We start from the raw sequence: 22,990 nt of genomic DNA, 5'->3' as shown, positions 1-22,990 counted from the left end.
GCTGCACTCCGGGGCTAATTGTGAAGTTGCCGACTCATGTAAAAATGGTGCCACGCTTCTGTTGTGAATGAGTCACTTGTCGTGAATGAAAACGACGACAGGATCATGTGTCAGAATGTTCGGAACGTTCCGTCTCATCGCGGTCGCAGCGGCTGCACTTCGTGCTGCACTTGGTCTCACGTACGTTTTATTTTTCTCACCTGTTTTTTTCGGGACAATGGTGCAGCTGTCGGACCGGCTCGACGACCTTTTAAGAAACTGCTTTGTTTGGAGACGAAGGGACGTAGAGAAATTCCTAAATGGATGCGAGTGAATAAGAGCACTTATGTTAATCAGCCACCGGGGGCGTTGAGGCTGAACGTTCGTACAGTGTTTAAATAATGACGTAAATTAAGAGATGAATAGATTATCACACACTGTGCTCAACTACCTGCCGTAGACATTTTCCTCCTGTTCCTTCTACACTCAACCGCGTCGCTGGTAAATTCAGCGAAAGACGGAAAACATTTTCGAGTGTCAAATGGAATCGCACAAAGGGCCAAAATCCATTTTCTGTCTTGAGTCATGGGTCGAACAAGATGTACATTTATCAATCTGTCCTTAACATCACCTCTAAATCTGATCATAAAAATTGATTTTAATTTTCTGGAGGCTTTATCCTACTTATGTCCGTGTTTGTCCTTCTCTAGCGAAGACTTTTTTATTTCTCACTATAGCTCTTATATGGTTTAAAGCAGGGGTGTGCAATTATTATTCTTCAAGGGGCCACGTTAAATTCTGTGAATGTTGTTAGGGGCCGTCAAGCAAAAAGAAAGACGAAGAAAAAAATTATTTCGATATTAGGCCATGACATTTATTAAGCTAAATAAGCTGCAATGTTATTCTTGATATACAAGTTTTTTTTTCAAAACATTTCTTCAATTCACTTAAAAAAAATTTTTTTGAGGAATTAATATATACTCGAAGAATTAGACACAAGGAGGGAAAAAGTAATTAAAGTGTTATGTGTAAATGTAAATTAATAATAAATACAAAATACATTTGCTAACGCATTAGAACCATTTATACATGATCATACTTTGACATTTCGAGGGCCGCATAAATACAGTCAACGGGCCTCATGTGGCCCCCTTGGCACACTTTGCCCAGGTCTGGTTTAAAGTGTGTGTAAAATAAAGCAATTACATTTTTTATTTACAGTTAACATGCAAATATTACCGCCGTTTGTTGGTTTTTGTGTTTCAATTAAACTTCCGACCACTAGATGACAGCAGTAATTGAGTCCTCAGTATTGAAAAAAAAACATGAAATCTAACTAGATACCAGTGATGACTGAGGACGAGAGGATACAGTCGACTCCAGCAGCTTTTAAATTTGATTTTTGAAAATAAGAGTCATGTGGTATGTAAAAGTCTATAGTCACAATTAGCGTTGTGTATTAGCAAAAATCTGGGATACCAGGGCAACGATACGACATATTGGAGTACACTGTAGTAACATGGATACATTTGTAGTATTGTCGAGTACTAGACTCCGGTGTTGCAGAATTTACAGACCACACGACACTTGACGAAGTTGTTACTGCGTTTGTTTTGAAAACCAAAACAAAATCCTCTTGTATCCTTGGAAAGTGTATCCCCTTGTCCTCAGTCATCGCCATGAACTCGCAGAATTTATTGTTTCTTTACCTGTGAAGGACGTAAAGACTACTGCCTGATGTTTAGTTGCAACACAAAAATGAAACAAACGCAATGAATATTTGCAGGTCAATTGTAAATAAAAAATGGAATTGTTTATTGAAATATAAACCATTAAGAAACTATTATAAAATATGACATTTGAAAAACCTATATAGTACTTTTGAATATCAATAGACTATTAACAATATGGTTCTTTACACCACCAGTTATAACACTGACCAACTAGCCTTCTTGCTTAAATAAAATTCCTCTTAATCTCAATAACTCGCTATCCAGGGTGTCCCTCGCCTCTCGCCCGAAGAATCTGGGATAGGCCCCCCCCACCCATGAACCCCGTGACCTCTATTAGGGGACACAGAAGATGAATAAATAACCACAATCGTAACATTTTCTGCAGCTAGTATTTGGTATTTTGGTCATACTACTTTCAGTTTTTGTTTGAGCAGCTCTACCGTCCTCAGGGCTTTTTTTGAAATTGGATAAACCATGGATGCCACGTCCGCCTCTTTATTTATCACTCGATTAGTTACTGATGGTCTGATGAAGCTTCATGAAGCAGTGTCATTACATTTAGAGTCCACTAGATGGCAGTCTCTGCACCGTTTTTCCTTTGTTTTGAACAACTGTTGGGAAGAAGACCTGAAAGATTTTTTTTTGCTCATTTTAAATGTGTTACTACATTTCTCTTGTCCTCAGTGCTCTGTTGCCAGCCAGGGCGTCAGCCCCTGCTCCACCCTGACCAGCAGCACGGCGTCCCCCAGCACCGACAGCCCATGTTCCACCCTCAACAGCACAGCCGGTCGCCCCCCACTCAGCCGCTCAAGCCCATGCGGGACCATCACCAGCCTGAGCTCCACACTGGAGAGTAAAGACAGTGGAATCATCGGTGAGTTTTTATGGTCATTACCAGTCTTTTTTATCATTTTTTTTATCCTTCTCTGGGTCACGTCGATATGTTACCCCAATCCTCGCTGAAGGTCCAGCTCAGTGTTTTATTTTAGATCGGCGCTGACTCACTGTGACATTTTCATAAAAGAAAACATTTCGATGTCTGAACAAACGCTTGTGATGACTACAGAAAAGCGTTATGGGGGATTTTTTTTTTTCCCTTCAAAGCGTAGACCTTGTTAAAAGTATGATGGCGTAGCTCAAAGGAACATCAAGAAATCCGTTGTTTGATACGTTGCTTGCGTTCAGTCCTGGCTCATCACGGTCGTCGACGGCTGCCATGCAAAATGTGCTTTGATCGTTTCGCTCTCAACCTCTGGAAGGTTTCGATGTGACTTTACTCTTTTGGCAACACATGAAAAAAGAGGTTTACGTTGAAACGTCCAAAAAGTCAGATTGGTGCCGGTGATTAATGCTCCTTTTCTTCTTTGAAGCCCGACTTTGACTCTGATGGCAAAAGAACATTAATTTTCGCTGCTGCTACTTTTAAAGCTCCTCCAGGAATAAGCGGAGGAGCTTTTTGGGAGTCGAACAGGCCTTTACCTTTGAAGTGAGAGCGATGGCAGCGACAAGAAGGGAACAAGTTTTGGAGTAAACCAAGTCTTTTGTTGAAAGATACCACAATTTACTTGATTTTTCCTCATGTTAAGTAGTACGACAACATGGATGAAACTGGTTAAAATGGACTTACTTTGTTGCACGTCTATTATTTCAATCTATGTATCTTTTAAATGTAATCCTTGTTCTTTACACGCTATCACTAACGCAATGCAAAAAACAGAAATCAGCTTTAATTACACTATGTACATATAATTTAATTTTTTTATCATAGCTCTTTTATGGTTTATATCTCAGTAAAGTTTGTGTAAAATAAAATAATTCGATTCATTGTTATTTACTGACTATTAGCTTGAAAATAATAGCTGTTGATTATTTTTGTGTTGCAATTAAACTTCTGGCCACTAGATGGCAGCAGTCATTATTGAGTCCTCCACACAAGAACCAATGAAATCCTGCTTGAGCCCTGCGATAACTGAGGACGAGAGGATACAGTCGACTTTCAGCAGCCTGACTCGACCTGTTTGTATCTTAAACACTGTAGCGTCGGTTGAAACGTTAAGTATTTACAGGTTGTGGGTTTAATCCGGATAAGATTGTGTCGTTATATCCCTGAGAAAAAAAAAACACATGATTGCTCCAGCTAGCGCTGCGTTGCAGCCTACTCCCATCGTCGTGTGTGAATGGGTACAAAAAAAGTCATAGAAATACAAAATAACAAACCAGTTATATGATTTTTATTTGTATTTATTTGTTACTCTGACAGCACAGATCCCTTTTTACAAAAACCTTCAACTTTTTCTGCATTTATTTTAAATATCAATATATATGGTGGATGTTAAGAATCTTGGTGGTTTTCTTTACAATACTTTAACAAGTCACCAAGTCTACGAGATTTATGAAAATTGTTTTTTAATGTCGTAACCGATGTTTTTTTAAACGAATGGATGTCAATTAATGTTTTTTAAAATTGTTTTTTTATAGTACAATTATTCAATTAAACCTTATAAAAATCTATTTACTATAAATATAAATATTGGTTAAAGTTGCCTATATCCCATCAAGCGGATCAACATTTTTTCTTGATAAAAAAGCTCTTTTATATGAGTACAAATAAATATTATGCATGAACAAATCCGTGGCAATGGAGGTCTCTTTATTAAAGAAGACATTTAGTATTTTAAATTAATTTAGTGGCTATGATTTTTATCTGTCCCGGTGCTAGAATGGTGAGTTCAGGTCAGAAGAACGATTGAGGCTGAAAATTTACTTTATTTTTAAAAATTAGTGTTGAAAAATGTGTTTTATTACTAGGTTTTGCCATCTTTAAATAAACGCTGATTAATTTAGTGTTGTTTTTTTTAATTATCACTAGCTAAACACATGAAAGTAAAATTTCAAAAACAAAAAAGGACATCCAGGATGGTTTTTAAATGTAATTAAACCTGAAGCACTTACAAACAATTCATCTTTTGCTCGTCAATTCAACACACGACTGGTAAATAAAACACAAACCACATATTTGCTCAAGTTTTAGCCGCGAGCTCCATAATCTGTTTGTTACATTAATATTTGCCGTGATGTAACGGGCGGGCGCTTTATGAAATCCAGATTAGAAATGATGTAATCGGGGTCAAGTGGATTCACAACCGGACATGATGATGGAATCAGGGGCTGTGGGTCGTCATGGTGCCGGACCTGCCTGAGCTGCTTCTGCTTTGACAAAATATTGTTTAGTCAAGAAGCACAAGAATATCATCGGCTATATGTGGACATTGAACTTTGACCTCCGCCCTCCCTCAGCCACCATCACCAGCTCCTCGGAGAACGATGACCGCAGCGGCTCCAGCCTGGAGTGGACGAAGGACGGGAGTCTGAGAAGCAGCGGGCGTCATGGCCTGGCGCAGGGCGTCCGGGCCGACACCTGCTCCCCCGTGGCGGAGGAGGACTCGGCATGCGGCGCCGCCGCCGGATCCAGCGACGCCTCTGCCAGGACGCAACATCACGCCGGCGGCGTCTCGGCTGGGACGGCGGGACCTTCGCACCAGTCGTGCCACTCGCCCGAGGGACCGGTCCAGTATCCACACCAGACTTCCTCTCTGCTCATGATGCCCCGACCGAATTCAGTCGCAGGTAAACGCTTTGTTTTTATTTACAAGTTAATCTTGTGTATGGAGGGTCATCAGTGCCAACATATTCAATGGTTGAATTTTCCATTAGAAAATGTTGATTTTTTAAATGTATTTATTCAAATGTTCTATACTTTCGTTTATATATAAAATAACTTCACTTTAAAATGTACATTTTTTTTCATTTTCTTAATATTTTTGGAACAATTAATTAAAATAAACTGTGGATATTTTCAAAATGAATGCATTTTAATATAGAGTTTGATTTTCAAATTCCAATAACTGAATGAGATTTAATAATTTTCATAATTATATATATATATAGAGATCATTTTATTTTTTTTACTTGATGATTTACTGCATGATTCAAGTTCGATCGAAGTAGTTCAATACTTTCTGGTATTGTCTATATGTAACATTATTATACACATTATTTATTTGAAAAATAAATTGTAAAATATCTAATAATCTAAATATTTTATATTTAACTATTTATTTATTTAAAAATAAACTTTTAAATTCTAAATCCTAATTATAAATAAATACTTTTATCCCTGGATTACTTTTTTAATATAATATTTTTTATAGGTAGCCTCTTAAATTCAATATTTAAATGTTTGTATATAAGACAATATTGAATTTAAAAGGCTACAAGTTAAAAAAAAACCCATTGAGTTTGGAAAATTGAATTATTGTAAAAAAAAGATATCAAAATCTATGTGTAAAAAAAATAAATAATATAAACAAATTCAACCTTTCAATATATAAGTGATTGAACTGTATTATTCTCCCCCCCAAAAAATTCAATTAATAAATTAAAAGTTTCAAAATTTCAAATGTAAGATTCAACCATTAATACATCCACACTTGTGCCACCACGATCATTTTGAATGAGGGTCAAAAAGTCGTCACCGGTCTTTAAAGGATTCCTGGTTAAAGTTGTTTAAAGTCTTATCACATGACATCTCTCCAGACATTTCCTCCTGCCATCCGAGCGCTCATGCACTTAGCCGTGCTCTCGTGGAGGATGACCAAAAAAGGGAAAGGCCTGTGACAAGCTTGTTAAGAAAGCAAATCAAAACAAAAGTGGAAAGTGTGTTTGAAGGATAAAAGACAAAATGCCTGTCTTTATCCCCCCCCCCTCTAATGGCTTCCACTGTCACTCTCCTCCTGCCCTTGTGTGACGCTCTGATGGACGGATCTTTTTTATGAACACATTCGAGCAAATGAAGGAAAGAAGCGGGTTTTGAAGGGGAACTGGAAGTTAATAAGCAAGAGTTTGGGATCAAGCATCTGTTGTGCGTCGCAGCTCCTGCGTTAAACATAAGCACGGAGTACGACCGATCTGTTCTGCATTCCTGCCCTGGACTTCCCTGTTATGGCTCAGCGCTCCATGTCCACCCAGCTGTCACAGTTGTTGATATCCCTGCTGCCCCCTTTCCACTGCACCCCCCACCCTGCAATCCCAGGGGCTTCCTCCCTCTATTTTAGCTCCTGTTGCTGTTCTTTTACGACAGTTTTGACGTCTTGATAACGGTTAGCTCTGCCTTGATGAGAGAGGTAGCATTATGTCTGAAAACAATAACAACCTTTTTGTGTATTTAACCTTAATTTATCTTTAGTTTTCTGGATTTTTCTTGATTTAATTTGAACTTAGACATACAGTTTATACGCACACTAACCTCCCCAAGATCTTGTTGCTCCAAGGTATCACCATACGCAGGGAACAAAATGATATATTGTGATACTGTAGTAACAAGGATATATTTGTAATATTGTCGAGTACTTGACTCTGAATTTAAAGACCACATGACTTTTTACAAAGTTGTAACTACTTTCATTTGTTTTTAAACCAAAATATGTCCAAACATCGGCTTCAAAAGCTGCTGGAGTTGACTGTATCCTCTCGTCCTCAGTTATTGCCGAGATCATGCTGGATTTCCTTGTTCCTTAAGCTGTGGAAGGTGTAAAAACTGCTGCCATATAGTGGCCAGAAGTTAAAGTTTTACCCTTAACTGAACAAATTCTATAAAAATAAACAATAAGGGAAATAAAACACAATTTTAAAGCCAATATTGCTGTTGATTATTGGCACAGTATTGTGTATTTACCTTAATTTATCTTTAGTTTTCTGGATTTTTTTTTGAAAAGACAATTTTGATAAGAACTTAGACATACAGTTTATACGCACACTAACCTCCCCAAGATCTTGTTGCTCCAAGTTACATTTTAACGTGCATCCTTAAAAATACTGCATTACTTAGTATTACAAATCTCAAATGTTTTTTATGTTAGTTTAAAATCTTGAAATATTTGGTAACGAATGAGAATTGATCCAACTAATATTTTATTCAATGCCAAAAGCCGCACAAGGCTTCGAAAGATATTCCATACAAATTTGTGTAAGAATATTTTCAAAATCATTCAGTCGGAGTCGAAAGTATTTCTAGTGGACCGAAAACTAATGTTTTGATTTAATGTTTAAACCAATATTTTGGTTACATCTTCCCTAAACCTATGTTATTGATGTGTTGTTGTTTTTTTATGGTTACATTTTCGAGTTGGTCTTAAATTTAATTCCAAATAGTAATAAATAGTCTTGAATTTAACTTACCTTAATATGCAGTCATCTACTGCCCTTAACCCGGAAGCAAATGAGTGTGTGGTATCCCTTGTGTTGTCTGTGGGTCAAGGTGAACGACCTTCCTGGATTCCATGAATACATTTGCAGTACAGAGGTCGTTAACCTTGACCCACAGACAACACAATTGTTGGGGTGTGGCAAAATAAAAATAGCATGGCCGACATAACGCTGAATCAGCAGGATCCCTGGGCTCGGTTCTTGACACAGATATACACCCATATAGATAGAGTTTGTGTTTGGCTCATTTTCGCATTTATTTAAAAAACATAAATATTTCAGAGAGTAATAATCAATTCAAAATAAATTATAGAAATGATATTTACCTCATGGGTCAGTGGTCAGTGGTGGTGGACCTCAACTATATATCTGAAGTTCTTAACTTATTTACAATTATTTATTCTGCCACTTTAAATGTGTAATGTTCATTTTTTTTTAAGCTGGTGCTGAAGGAATTGAAACAGACCCTGAGCTAAGACGTATTAATTAATTAACCTAATTTATTTTCTTGGATGGTTTTGACTCAAACACCTCCTAGAATGGGTGTATATTAACAAGAATCTTTCGATACGATACGTATCACCATATACAGGAAACAAAATGATGTATTGTGATACTGTAGTAACAAGTATATACTTGTAGTATTGTCGAATACTTGACTCTGAATGTACAGACCACATGACTCTTGACAAAGCCGTAACTGCTTTCATTTGTTTTTAAACCAAAATATGTCCAAACAGCAGCTTTAAAAGCTGCTGGAGTCGACTGTATCCTCTCGTCCCCAGTCATTGCTGAGATCATGCTGGATTTCCTTGTTCCTTTAGCTGTGGAAGGTGTTAAAATTGCTGCCATATAGTAGCCGGATTTTAAATAGTTACCAAAAATTGAACAAATGATAAACAATAAGGGAACGAAAAATAAAACACCATTTTAAAGCCAAAAAGTGCTGTTGATTATTGGCACAGTATTGTGAAAAAACTTGAGATATTATGGTGCATATAATATATGTACAATTTCTTACAATTTCTTTGTCTTCTTACTAAAAAGAAATCACTTTCTGTCTCATTTTCGAACTAAATAAACCCTTTTTTTTTGTTTTTTCTGCTCATGTCAAGCTCCTTCAGGAGCTCAATGACAGCTAAAGGAGCTGCTTTCAGATTGTCTTTGATTTCTATATAAATCATAATACTTGGAGTCATCTTGAAAGCCTAGGTTTGCAGCCACAGTTTCAGCAATAAAGGCTTCAATGATATTTGTGTTGTAAAACGGGGCGTAAATAATGCATTTTCCTTGTAATTAATGAAGCATTGCAACACGAGACAGAAGAAATTAAGACTAAAATGATAAAAAGCAGCGTCGAAAACACTGGAAGAAAATGGTGAAGTAGCATAATCTGCGTCTTTTATCGGCCAAAGAAGCATTTATTGCTACTGTTCTTTAATGGCTCACGTTTATTACGCTCGGCAGTTGAAACCGTCCCCACATTACAAATCTATTGTGCGACGACTGGGTAGTTCCACGGGTCCATAACTTCTACCACAGAAGTAAACCTGAGCGCGGCAGACACATAATAGCCCATAAAAGCCGGGCGAGCAGGAAATATTCGACTCTCAGCGCGTGTTATTGTGCGAGTTCACACCGGCGTGCCTCACAGTTTAAGAGCTGATGTCATCGTAGCGTCCTCCAGGGGACGCCGGGGAATTCACACCTTTCGGTTTATATCGTCGGGAGACGCCGGCGCCGGGACTGGCAGACAACTCCACTCAAAAGATTTAGTCACGGTGCACCTCGGACTGTTGTCTCGTCCTTTGAAGACTCATGTTATAGACTCCTAAAGTAATTGCCCGGCGGGTGTGTTTAAAAAAAAAAACACACACAAATAAACAACTGCTTCAATAGCTTGTTGGAAACATCGTGCCAGACTGGACTGAAGGATTCATTGGTCTGCTGTAGGTGACGAGTGTGTGATGCAGATGTAACGTTAGAGCTCCTGCGTGGAGGAATGTCTGCTCACTATCATTTGCATCATCCTCGCTGACTTGTCCTCAGGCTGAGGGAGAAACTCCGACGGTATCATGTGTTCGACTGTTTCCTCGCTCTGCACTGAACACTAAGTGTGTACGTGTGATTAAATACATCTCTGATGAATATATATGTAGTTAAAGTGCTTTAGGTTGAGTAGAACTTGTTTGTGAGACTTTATCCTGCATGTTTAGTAGTTAATATACTTATTTATTACATTTTTTTACCAGTTTTCTCACCATTTCCTTCATGCTATCAAACCAACCTCCTTCCCTGATCCTCCCGGAAACTCAAATCCATGGGCTTGTGTTGACACTGAAGATGTTCTGAACCTAGTTATCTATGTGTTTCTGGGAGTAGTACTCTTTGAAAATGTGTGATTTTTTTTACATTTAGTGACTCTTTTTTCGTAAAGTGATAGTTCATCACTAGAAATTGTTCAAAAAAAAATCTAATGAATCTAGGGCTGCAAGATATTGGAAATATGTGCGATATTCGATATTGGTGTCTTGAATTGCGATATCGATATTAATGCGATATTTTTTGGATAAAAATGTGGCCGCGTGCGCACGCAGCAATTTTGCGGGACTTGCATCGTTTTCTTGTGAGCAAGCGACATCAGATAGGAGCCGCCGGCGTGTCACGATATCACCGAATCAATAATAAATCCCACCTCTATGGACACGCACACATAACAGTTTATAAATGACGTGATGCTAACATCTTAGCTCATTAGCATACAGCGAAGATCGACAGGTTTACACTTGTTTGGAAGTTCGGCGATCTTATGAGAAAACAAATGAGACGAGATGAAAGTACTTACAATATGTTGATTTAGCAAAGGGGGTTGAAAGAGATGAGTGACTGGATCAGTAGTGTTTGAGTAGATCATAAGTGTGTATTATTTCCGTGTATATACTAACCTGCGCATTAAAGAAACGCTTTTGAATAAAACATGATAAATTATCGCACAATTTTACTCCGTTTCCTCCCTCGAAATGAAAATCATTAGAATATTCAATGCTTTTGTTTTTGTCATTTTATATATATATACATATATTATTCTAAATAAAATGTCGGTATACTATTTATTATTTTTGAATATGCTGTAAAAAAACAAACAATAAAAAACAAAACAGATTAAAAGAAAATCAATTGAAATATAAATCAAAAATTTTAACGCCAGTTTTTTTTCCCAAAAAAACAATTTCAAACTATCAAACTAACAATTGAATCAGATGAGTATAGTATAGAGGTATTTGATGCTTAAAAAACAACAACAATATATATTTAATTTTTTTAAATCAAAAATTAGGATTAAAATTAATCAAATTCTATGAATATAATGGATTATTTTTGAAGTATCCATAAGTATCAGATGGTTAAAGGAATACAAATAATTATATTAAATATTTGTGTCACTTAACCAACACTTAAGAAGTAACAACATAAAGAACAAAAACATAAAATAGTTTAATTTCTGAGTCTGACATTATTTATAAATGCCCAGTAATGGAGCGAGTAGACAAGGACACACTCGAGCACTTGATCTCACGTCCTGTTCTAATGGATGATGTCTCCGTCCTTGAACACGCAGGTTCAAGGACTCGTTGTTCAGCCGGACCTTGAAAGTCGGTCAAGCAGCGACACATCTGCACTCCATCACGTAGTCTGAACTCACCACAATGGCACACAAACACACTCCGGCTCGTACCCTTCAGCCGCCTGCAGAGGTCACCGTGACATCTGGCTGAATGTCCTCACAAGCTTCTTTGTGGGCGTCTCAGCAGGAGCCGAGGAAACAAACTCGGCTGCTGTGGATTTATAAGATCCTTTCAAATCCATCAGACGAGTCGGACACTTAAGTGTCACCGCGGAGGCGTCTGATGAGGCTTGAGTGACAGCTACCTGCTGTTAGCCGTGATAAAACATCTGATTAATAATTCATACGCAAGAGCGTCTGGGAACGCCTCCAAACACCATCGCGAGCCGATAATCTTGTTGAAGAATCTCGGCTGGTGCGACTTTGAACAATGGGAGGTGGGAACATGAAGCTTCATTAATATGTTATTATTTAGTTCCATGACTCATTTGGTAGCATTTTCTATTCATTCATTCCTAGTTGAGACGCTCAAAAAGACTTGTAGTTTAAAACCTGAGAGAGAAGAACATAGGGCTGTGGAGATATACTCGGCTCACGATACGATTTGATATATTTAGCTCACGATACGATATATTTAGCTCACGATACGATTTGATATATTTAGCTCACGATACGATATATTTAGCTCACGATACGATTTGATATATTTAGCTAACGATACGATATATTTAGCTCACGATACGATATAATTAGCTCACGATACGATATAATTAGCTCACGATACGATATAATTAGCTCACGATACGATATAGTTAGCTCACGATACGATATATTTAGCTCCTGATACGATACGCTATATTTACCTCATGATACGATTGAATTGTGAGCCAAATATATATCAAATCATATTGTGAGTGGAATATATCAAATTGAATCTCGAGCTAAAAACTAATCGATATATATTCAGCTCACGATTCAATTTGATATTTATTCAGCTTGTGGTTCAATTTGATTCGTTTTCAGCTCACGATACAATATATTTAGCTCACGATACGATTCGATATATATTCAGCTCACGATACGATATATTCAGCTCACGATACGATATATTTAGCTCACGATACATTTAGCTCACGATACGAAATATTCAGCTCACGATACGATATATTCAGCTCACGATACGATATATTTAGCTCACGATACATTTAGCTCACGATACGATATATTCTGCTCACGATACGATATATTCAGCTCACGATACGATATATTCAGCTCACGATACGATACATTTAGCTCACGATACGATATATTCAGCTCACGATACGATATATTCAGCTCACGATACGATATATTCAGCTCACGATACGATATATTCAGCTCACGATACGATATATTCTGCTCACGATACGATATATTTAGCTCACGATACGATATATTCAGCTCACGATACGATATATTTAGCTCACGATACGATATATTTAGCTCACGATACGATTTGATAAATATTCAGCTCATGATATGAGTAGATATATTCAGTGGACGATTGAATTTTATATCATATATTCATTAGTTTGATGGGTTAGATTATATATAAAAAAACGCATGAAAACTGTTTAAAAAATTTGTTTACCGTTGAAAATGAATCTGGGAATGACATTTAAAAAATAATAAAAATAAATGAAAGAGATTTTTTTCAAGGTCTGTCTTGGGTTAGGTTACATTCATTTACTGTATTACTATTACTAATATTTAAAATTTCATCTGAGTTGATTTTTCAAACCGTTGGCCCCTGAACACTTCATTCCCAATGTCTGCATGACCTCGTGTGACTCTAAAGAAGCGAGTGCACTGGAAGAGCTGCTGAATAAAAACAGGTATGGCGAGTCAAATGGACAGATCAATGCGCACAAGAGTCCAGACACGGAATTCGCGGCACTCCAGCTTTCAAAGAGCCAAACCGCCGAAGGAAACCAGAGCCGTGTTTTCATCAGAATATAGCCCGACACATTTCTTCAGCTTCAAAGAGCCGAGCGAGGACTTCAAGGTGTCGTGTGGGTTGTGTCTTTGTTTGCTGAGCAAAGGTGTGTGAGGACAGTGTTGGACTGAAGGAAGAGCTGCGCTGAATTACAATACAATATGATTTAACATGGATTTATTTCCGTAAAGAGTAAGACTCAGTGGGGCCACGTTATGAACCTGGAGCAAAAGGCAAAACGTGAGAAGGGACAAACATTTTAATTGTTAATGAATAAAGTAATTAGTAGAAAGTTTAAATTAGATCAAATGTAAAAAAATGAATAGTGTAATTATGCCACGAGATTCAGAAATTCATTTTATATACATTTTATATAAAGATAAACACAAATAAAAGTGTGGATGAGCATAAAGACATGATAATATAATATACAAATGTCTTTTATATTTGTATTTAGTTATATATATGTATTTGCAGCTTGAATCTAGTCACTACGACCCAAAGATATGTTTTATTTCCTTGTACCTAATTTCGAGGTACAAAAAAGAAGTACAAAAATTGCAAAAAGTATTATAACATTTGTGTTATCTCGGGGTCAAAGTGACCCGAAAAAACACCTTGACCCAGAGACGAAACGAGGGATACCACAAACACATTTGTTTTCTGGCCTCCGGGGTCACCTTGACTCAGCGATAACACAAGGGTTAGTAAGTTTTATTTAAAATAATAAAAGTATGAAAAAATACAGTGTAATATTTCTGTTTTCTTTCCCACAATAAAAGTAGAAATATAAATTGTACCGTATGTCTAAAGTGTGGCTTTTAGAATTAAATATTCTTATTTTTAAATTAATTTCCTTCATTGTTTTGGGCAGTTTTTTACTGTAAATCAAAAATAATTTCAAATAAAAAATAAAGCGTCTATATAAATCATTAAAGACATTTTTTTTATGGGATTCGTATCGATAAATAACATTTAATAATGTGTATTAAACTGAAATTTATATATTTTTTATATGACTTTTATATTCCCTGACACATACATTTGTAGCTGTCGAAATCCTCTCTTTCGCGCGGTCGCTCCTGAGAAAGCGTCGATGCTTCTGGGCGACGGTGCTTCCATTCAGCAGGTGCCCGGCTGGCGTGGAGCCGACACCAAGAGATGCCAAGTCCTCTTGCCCCGACAGCTGAATGCTGCCAGTGTGCCTGCATGGGAGCAGCCGGGCCCGGGGAACCGGCCCTCGTGCCCTCAATGAGCTCATCCACCGTGAGCATTCTTTTAGACTTGAGCCAAGGTTCTGCACCTGACTCTCTGCTCTCATTCATGAGTGTAGTCCGGGATGTGGAAACGGGGGCGACTCGTTCTCAAGAGTCCCTCTCAGGTCGGCGAGTCCATGGACGCTCCGGGATCTCATGCTATACCTCGGTGTGTTCTCTCAGCAGCTGAACCAATAACAAGGCTGTGTTTCTTCAGATTCTTCTGTTGCTCCGTCGTCAGCAGATGGTTTTTAATTAGTTGGACGTCCCGGGGAGAAAATGAGGGAAGTGGGGAGCGATGAGAGAGTTTGTGACGGACTCTCGGTGTGGAGGATGATAAAGGACTAGAAAGGCTTTTTTGTGACCAGAGAAAATGGCTCAGCGGGCGCTGGTGATGTGCAAGAACGTCTTCTGACCAGACTCAGGAGAGATGATTTGATTTGGCCGTGACTCACAGACATGGATTGACGGCAGACGTCGATTTTGAAACTGATTTCCTCTTCATCAACTGTCTGTATCTTACGTCAGATGTCTTTCAGGAAACGTCTCAAATTGAATTTATTTACAGATGGATCACTTTATTACCTCTGCCAAGGAGGTTGTGTGGTGCTATGTAGAAAAACGATGTTATACCCATTGTTTTCTACTTTTTCACGTCATTTTTTAAAATTATCTTATCACTTATTTCTTCTTTTTCACTTGAATAACAATGTTTTACTTGCTTGAAAACTGTTTAAATATTATTAGAGTTTTTACATTATGATTCTTTAAAACGTCAGTGTTCACTTTATTTATTTATTTGTTTGCTTAATTTTCGAGATATTTATTTTTAATCTGAATATTCTTATATTTTATTTAATTTAACCTTCATATTTTTATTTTTATTTTTATTTTATGGATGTAGATAATTATATAACTTATCGTTTAAGATAAGTCTTTTTGTTCAACTTAATGTTTATTTTATTTATTTTTTCGTTGCGTTGTTACAATGTCAAAAAGTGCCTTTAATTGCTCTTAAAATTATTAATTCTTCCAAAGAGGTTTTCTGATTATTCAAAATGTATTTGTAGAAAAAATTTGTTCTAAATTAATGAAGAACAGACGATCGAATTCAAAGGTTTATTATTTCTTACAGGTTTTTACCTGCCGCTACTCACTAAAAAACAGCAACAAAAAAATGTAATTAAACTCACCGTAGGAAAAAAAAGATGTTTATTGTACTAAACATTGTTTTAAGGTCGCTTGTTTTTAGTACAACTGGAAGCAGCTTAACAATTAAAGTGGCAGCAACGTTACTGAGAGTCTACTATCTCTACCTTTGAGTTTTTCTTCAGCAAAATTCGTAAAAAAAATAGTTATATTGATTTTATTGTTTGCTGTGTTTTATAAGGACGTTTTAAAAGTTGCTCCTTGGCAGGGGAATGCTCTCACTGAGTGCCCTTGTTAAGATTTTTATTGATACTGTAAAATTAATAAGTCCATAAAAATACTTATCACTTCTTCATAGTTATATCAATAACAGGTAGAGATGAACATGATCGATGGTCATTTAATTGATGAGCGGCAATTTTTCTGAGAAGCTTAATTTCCTTATAAATAGGTTCTTTCTACTGTATACGTAAAATATAAAATTCTATCTTATGATTTAAATCCTTATGGTATTACGAAAAAATGCAAATCATATTCCATAATAAAAGATTCACTCTGGGCGCACTTGAGGGCAGAGAATAATATTCTGGTATCAAACATATTCTGAATAGAAAATATCTAAATATTAAACTCATCAATTAAAGGCAGCATAAAAAATACATTCCTAAACAGAAGAATACTATACTATGAAGGCAACTCAAACTTGAAAAGAAATAGTTGCACTGTCTCTTAGCAGCAGAATAAATAAATAAAAAATATAAATAAGGTGTCACATGTGGACTATTAGTTTTTAATCCCACTTAAACTGGGGAATGTGACAATATCATAATTAGTTGCCGAGGACTGGATTGTTGTCGCTCTATTTAACTTAAAATATAGGCTGCCTGATGAGAGTTTTCTGTCTTTATGAAACAAAAACCTCATCGCACACATGTATTTTTGTTAAAATATATCAGTGTATCAACATGTTCAAGCCGTGCTAACAGTCATTGTACCTTAAAATACTTCCACATATTGTGCATTCGGCATCTTTGTCATCATTAACCGACTTAAAGTGAGTCCAAACTGCTCCACCGTTTTTTTTTTCCGTTTGTCTTGTTATTATCGTCAGATTTCTGCTTCGCTTGTGTTTGTGCCTCAAGTACGTCTGGCGTCAAGTGCGCCCTCATGCGGACCCGCCAGGAATTACGGGTTCAAAATGCAACTAATTGCAATTAATTTATCTCAATCGAGTAATTTATTACCGACAATTAATCGATGAATTGTTTGCATCTCTAAGGAGATTCTGAGAGACTAGCAAGGTTTAAAAAAAACTACGAATTTCCGCCTCGCTAACGCTAGCTTAGCCTTGACGCCAAAAGTTCCCAAAATATTTTTTTTTTAAATCCACAAATATATGAAAATATAGTAACCTGTTGAGTAACCTGTTAAGATGTTCCTACTCTATACAGACGTACAAATGATAATGTTTTTCTTTCCTCTTTCTGCTGAATCATCGAGTCGAGGAACAGAAAAGCTATGAAATGACATTTTTGTTCAACTAAAGTTTCCCTCGGCACAAGTGCTCACATGTCAGAGACACCACTGTGTCGACTCGGGAAACACTGCTCGAATACTCGGAGCAGTTTCTGCTGCTTCCAACAAAAACATTTCCAAACGTCAAATCCCACCATCTTTTACAAATAACCGTCACTTACTTGCATCTCGCAGCTTCCGGTCCTGGACGAGCAACAACTTTGAGCCAAAGAAAGTGTTTGTCTCGGATGATGAGCTGTTTTTTAATATTTTTCCTTCTCTACAGCGACCAGTTCCACGAAGCTGGAGGACCTGAGCTACCTGGACGAGCAGCGCAACACGCCTCTGCGGACCTCCATCCGTCTGCCCTGGCACAACACAGGAGGGCGCCCCCCTCAGGATTCTAAAGGTCACTGCAGATCAACGTTGTTTTTGTTGGCATGTATAGGGCTTTTAAGAAACAATCGCAATATTTTTTTCCCCCACGATACTCTATTGATATTTAACAGCATATATTTTAACCATTGTTCTGTTATGGTTTATATTTTCATAAAGTGTGTGTAAAATTAAATCATTATATATATTTTTTTTATCTAAATGAACGATGAAATCCCGGCCATGACTGAGGACGAGAGGATACAGTCGGCTCCAGCAGCTTTAAAAGCTGATGTTTGGACATATTTTGGTTTCAAATGAAAGCAGTTACGACTTTGTCATGTTGTCTGTAAATTATGCAACACCAGAGTCAAGTACTCGACAATATTACAAATATATACTTGTTACTACAGTATCACTATATATATTTTGATCACTAGATTCTTTTGAATACACGCCACTAGTGACTAGTCACTTACGGGTTAAGAATCTGACTTGTCGCTTGTTTTCATGATTTTGTATTTATATATAATAATGAATAATAATATACTATACTATAATAGGGCTTTTAAGAAACAATCGCAATATTTTTTTCCCCCACGATACTCGATTGATATTTAACAGCATATATTTTCATCATTGTTCTGTTATGGTTTATATTTTCATAAAGTGTGTGTAAAATTAAATCATTATATTTTTTATTTACTATTACCATTCAAATGTTTGCAGCTTTTGTTCATTTTTGTGTTGAAATTAAGCTTCCGACCGCTAGTCATTACATCCTACGCAGCTAAACGAACGATGAAATCCCGGCCATGACTGAGGACGAGAGGATACAGTCGGCTCCAGCAGCTTTTAAAGCTGATGTTAAAATGAAAGCACTTCGTCAAGAGTCATGTGGTCTGTAAATTCTGCAACACCAGAGTCAAGTACTCGACAATACTACAAATATATACTTGTTCCTACAGTATCACTATATGTATATCGTGATCGCTAGATTCTTCCCAATACACGCCGCTAGTGACTAGTCACTGACAGGTTAAGAATCTGATTTGTCGCTTGTTTTCATGATTTTGTCTTTATATATAATAATGAATAATAATATACTATACTATAATAGGGCTTTTAAGAAACAATCGCAATATTTTTTTTTCCCCCACAATACTCTATCGATATTTAACAGCATATATTTTAACCATTGTTCTGTTATGGTTTATATTTTCATAAAGTGTGTGTAAAATTAAATCATTATATTTTTTATTTACTATTACCATTCAAATGTTTGCAGCTTTTGTTCATTTTTGTGTTGCAATTAAGCTTCCGACCACTAGTCATTACATCCTACGCAGCTAAACGAACAATGAAATCCCGGCCATGACTGAGGACGAGAGGATACAGTCGACTCCAGCAGCTTTTAAAGCTGATGTTTGGACATATTTTGGTTTCAAATGAAAGCAGTTACGACTTCGTCAAGAGTCATGTGGTCTGTAAATTCTTCAACACCAGAGTCAAGTACTCGACAATACTACAAATATATACTTGTTCCTACAGTATCACTATATGTATATCGTGATCGCTAGATTCTTTCCAATACACACCGCTAGTGACTTGTCACTGACTGGTTAAGAATCTGACTTGTCGCTTGTTTTCATGATTTTTTCTTTATATATAATAATAAATAGTAATATATTGTATTGTGATACGTATTGCTATATTCTTGCCAATACACACCTCTAAGTATAAATGCAATTTAATTAAGATTTGTCTTCTTTTAATGCAAGTGTGCGTCTCCTGGTATAAAATATTCTGAAAGAGTTCAGTGTGAATTGAACAACAAACAAAGGATTGCCTTCGGGCAGACGTGGTGATGAAACTCTAGTTGTATTTCTGCTCATTTATAACCAAAGGAAAAAAAAATCCTGGAAAAACAAGGTTTCTTTGTTGACTTTTGAATAATAATAATAGTGGTTTTGTGTTGTTTCCTCTCAGCTCGTTTCTCGCCGTACAAACCCGTGGACATCATGCTCAAACCGCTGCTGTTCGAGGTTCCCAGCATCACCATGGACTCGGTCTTCGTGGGCCGGGACTGGCTGTTCCAGGAGCTGGAGGACGTCCTGAACGCCGGCGAGTCGGCGGCGCAGCAGCAGGGCGCCGTGGTGACGGGCAGCGTGGGCTACGGGAAGACGGCCATCGTGTCCCGCCTGGTGGCGCTGAGCTGCCACGGAGGACGCATGAGACAGATCGCGTCCAACAGTCCGAGCGCCTCTCCTAAGAGTGAGTTTTTCTTCTTCTTCTTCTACTCGCTGGGACGACCGGGGGTTTGACTCGGTCTCTGTCTGTTAGGTGGAGTTTCAGAACTTCCTCTCAGTCAACCTCCTCAACCCACGCCGCCGTCCAGCGCCAGCAACACGTTACGCAGCAGCAGCAGCTGTCCGTCCACGCCTGAGGTCCAGAGGCGCAGGGAGGAGGCCGTCAAACGCCTGGCGGCGAAGGTGCGTCGCAGACACTCTGCTGCCATGATGTTGTAACTCTTGACACTTTTCTAAAAACCACATGTTTGTCGAGGTTTTTAGCTCAAAAACAAGGAATTAAAAAAACGCATTTATTAAGAATTACGACCAATATTTGTTGATAAAAATTGAAATTCAATAACATTTAGTTTTAATGTGAATACATTCTATTTAAGTGATAAATATCTTGGTGGTCACGACACTTTTTTTCATTTTTTAGATAAAAAAAAACTGATTTTTTAAAACGATCTTTTCTCGTCTTGTCTTTCATTGAATTATATTATAAATTATCAAATTAAAATCTTAATTTTTTTTGTATTGAAACTTTGTTTTATTTTTAAGCATTTCATATTTTTTTATTGAATTAAATTCAATAATTTATTTGTAGAAAGGTTGAGTTGGATTTATTATTTTAACAATTGAATAGAAACATTTTACCTTTACCTTTTTTTTTTTTAATTAATACACTTTTTGTACACATTATAATTACAATAATTGAACAATATATTACTACAATATTATTTCATTCAGATTCTTTCAAATTAAAATAAATAAATACTATAAATAATAAAATGTTGGTATTAAAAAGCCAACCTGACAATATTGAATTTAAATTTCCAACTAACAATTGGATTGAATTGCAAAAAGAAAATTGAATTATTACTAGAATATTAGATTATTTAATTATATATTGTATTCATGTATACTATTTGTTTTAAAAAAAACTGATAATTCCATCACTTTTAATATACAACTTATTGAATTAAAATATTGAATGAAAACTAATTTAACCTTCCAATATAGAAAAAGCTAAATTAATTTATAATTTTTTTTATATATTTCAATGCTTAAAAAAGTTTTCAATAAAACACTTACATTTCAAATGTTAAATGTAACCGTTCAATATTCTGATGGCACTAATGTACTTTCATAGTCTTCCTCCACGTCTTAGAAATATTCTGTCCTTAAACCAAACTTGTATTTTATATGATAACCAACACAAAGTCGTGTTCACATCTCTGGCATTTTTATGTTTGTACAAACCCAAATAAAAAGAGGTTGAGCGCGACACGAGGCGTAATAAAAGTGTTTATCATTCACACACTCTGGCGGTCGACGCACTGGTCGGCTTTAATCCCCCCGGTGTGAGCCGGTCATTAATAGTCCGCCCCTCATTACGGAGGAAGCCGCTGTCGCCCCGAAAGCACTTTTACTATGTATGAGATGCGAGCCGTAAAGTTGTTACGCCCCGGGCGTGATTTATGTCCACGAGCGCTAAGATATGATTTGTGGTCATTTGTGGGATATTGAGGCGATGAAATATGGAGGCAGCGGTGAGATCACCTCACACTCGTCTGTCCTTCCAGTGACGTCTCTGCTGTTTATCTTGGAGTTCAGCTAACGTCCAGACCAGGAGATAGTTTCATGTTTAATGCAGGAAGTATCTTCGCACTGCAGTGAAAATATGAGAAAAATCTTCTTTTTTTTTACCTGCAATATCAGTTTTAAGTGAAATGGTATGTTTGTTTTTGTATACAAGTTTCAATGGAATCTGACATTTTCAACGGTTGTCCCTGTAGGTTTGTCACGATAATACATTTTCCACTTGATACTCTTGAAAATATTTAATACTCAATACCATTTTAAACACCAAAAAGATAGAAAACTGAAATAAAGGGATTTTTTTCATATATTAACAAGCAAAATGAACCTTAGAAAGTACTAAATGATACGAAAAGAACCACAAGTTGAATATTTATGAATAAAGTAATTAAAGTGCAACTATAATAACAAGTTTTATGCACGACATAGTGCCAAATAATATATAAAATAAACAATAAGAATCATTTTCTTTAGGTGGTTTGTTGTCTTACATCGTCATGAAAATTGAATTTAGAAAAAAAAAGTTTTAAATGATTGGAATATGAATGTCAAAGTCTACATGTTAAACCAAAAAAAAGGTTTTAGGAATAATTAGTTGTTTTTTTTATTCAATGATTTAAAAAAATGCAACCTTTGCAAATTATTGAATTCAATTATTTAATAAAAACGAATTTAACCTTTTAATAAATAAATACAAAATGACTGAAAAATCATATGATAAAATTAATTATATTTTAATATTCAAGGTCAACTTTTCCTCTTAGTCCCTTATTGGCGTGGGGGACACCCTGGAAAGCTACCCAGTCTATGACAGAACAAAAGATGACTCGTGGAGTTATGAATCAACCTCAGATAATTGATCAATCAAGCGTTTCATGAAATGATAAAGTGCTGATTCAGCAGTTGTCAGTGTCAGCCGGGGGGTCACCCTGGGGTCACCCTGGGGTCACCCGGGGGTCACCTAGGGGTCAGGTGTGTTTCCAGTTCTCTCCACAAGGATTTATGGACGTTTATTAACTTTAAAATAAAATCAGTGGAGAATCTTCTGCTGCAACATCAGTCAGAGAAACAAGTTCCGACCCAGAGTATCGACCGTCGTCTTAAAGATCTTTAAATGTCATGGTGATGCTTGTCGACGACAAACTCTTCTTCTCTGTCCTCGTCTTCTTCTCTGTCCTCGTCTTCTTCTCTGTCCTCGTCTTCTTCTCTGTCCTCGTCTTCTTCTC

At 36.7% G+C, this 22,990-nt stretch overlaps 1 protein-coding gene across 6 annotated transcripts in view; it reads left to right on the top strand.

Annotated features, from left to right (window-relative positions):
• Nucleotides 1-22,990, top strand: part of tanc1b (tetratricopeptide repeat, ankyrin repeat and coiled-coil containing 1b) — a 118,994-nt gene that overhangs the window by 67,266 nt on the left and 28,738 nt on the right. For all 6 annotated transcript variants that reach the window (XM_087804385.1, XM_087804384.1, XM_087804383.1 and 3 more), the window contains 5 exons: nucleotides 2,397-2,586; nucleotides 5,010-5,339; nucleotides 17,783-17,905; nucleotides 19,861-20,145; nucleotides 20,215-20,363. In XM_087804385.1, coding sequence (XP_087660511.1) covers nucleotides 2,397-2,586; nucleotides 5,010-5,339; nucleotides 17,783-17,905; nucleotides 19,861-20,145; nucleotides 20,215-20,363 — 1,077 coding nt within the window. The remainder of the gene's footprint in view (nucleotides 1-2,396; nucleotides 2,587-5,009; nucleotides 5,340-17,782; nucleotides 17,906-19,860; nucleotides 20,146-20,214; nucleotides 20,364-22,990) is intronic.

Source organism: Callionymus lyra, chromosome 12 (genome assembly GCF_982586985.1).
Source record: "Callionymus lyra chromosome 12, fCalLyr1.hap1.1, whole genome shotgun sequence".
NCBI lineage: Eukaryota > Metazoa > Chordata > Actinopteri > Syngnathiformes > Callionymidae > Callionymus > Callionymus lyra.
The sequence above is the reverse complement of the archived record's forward strand: the minus strand, read 5'-3'. Positions and strand labels throughout refer to the sequence as shown.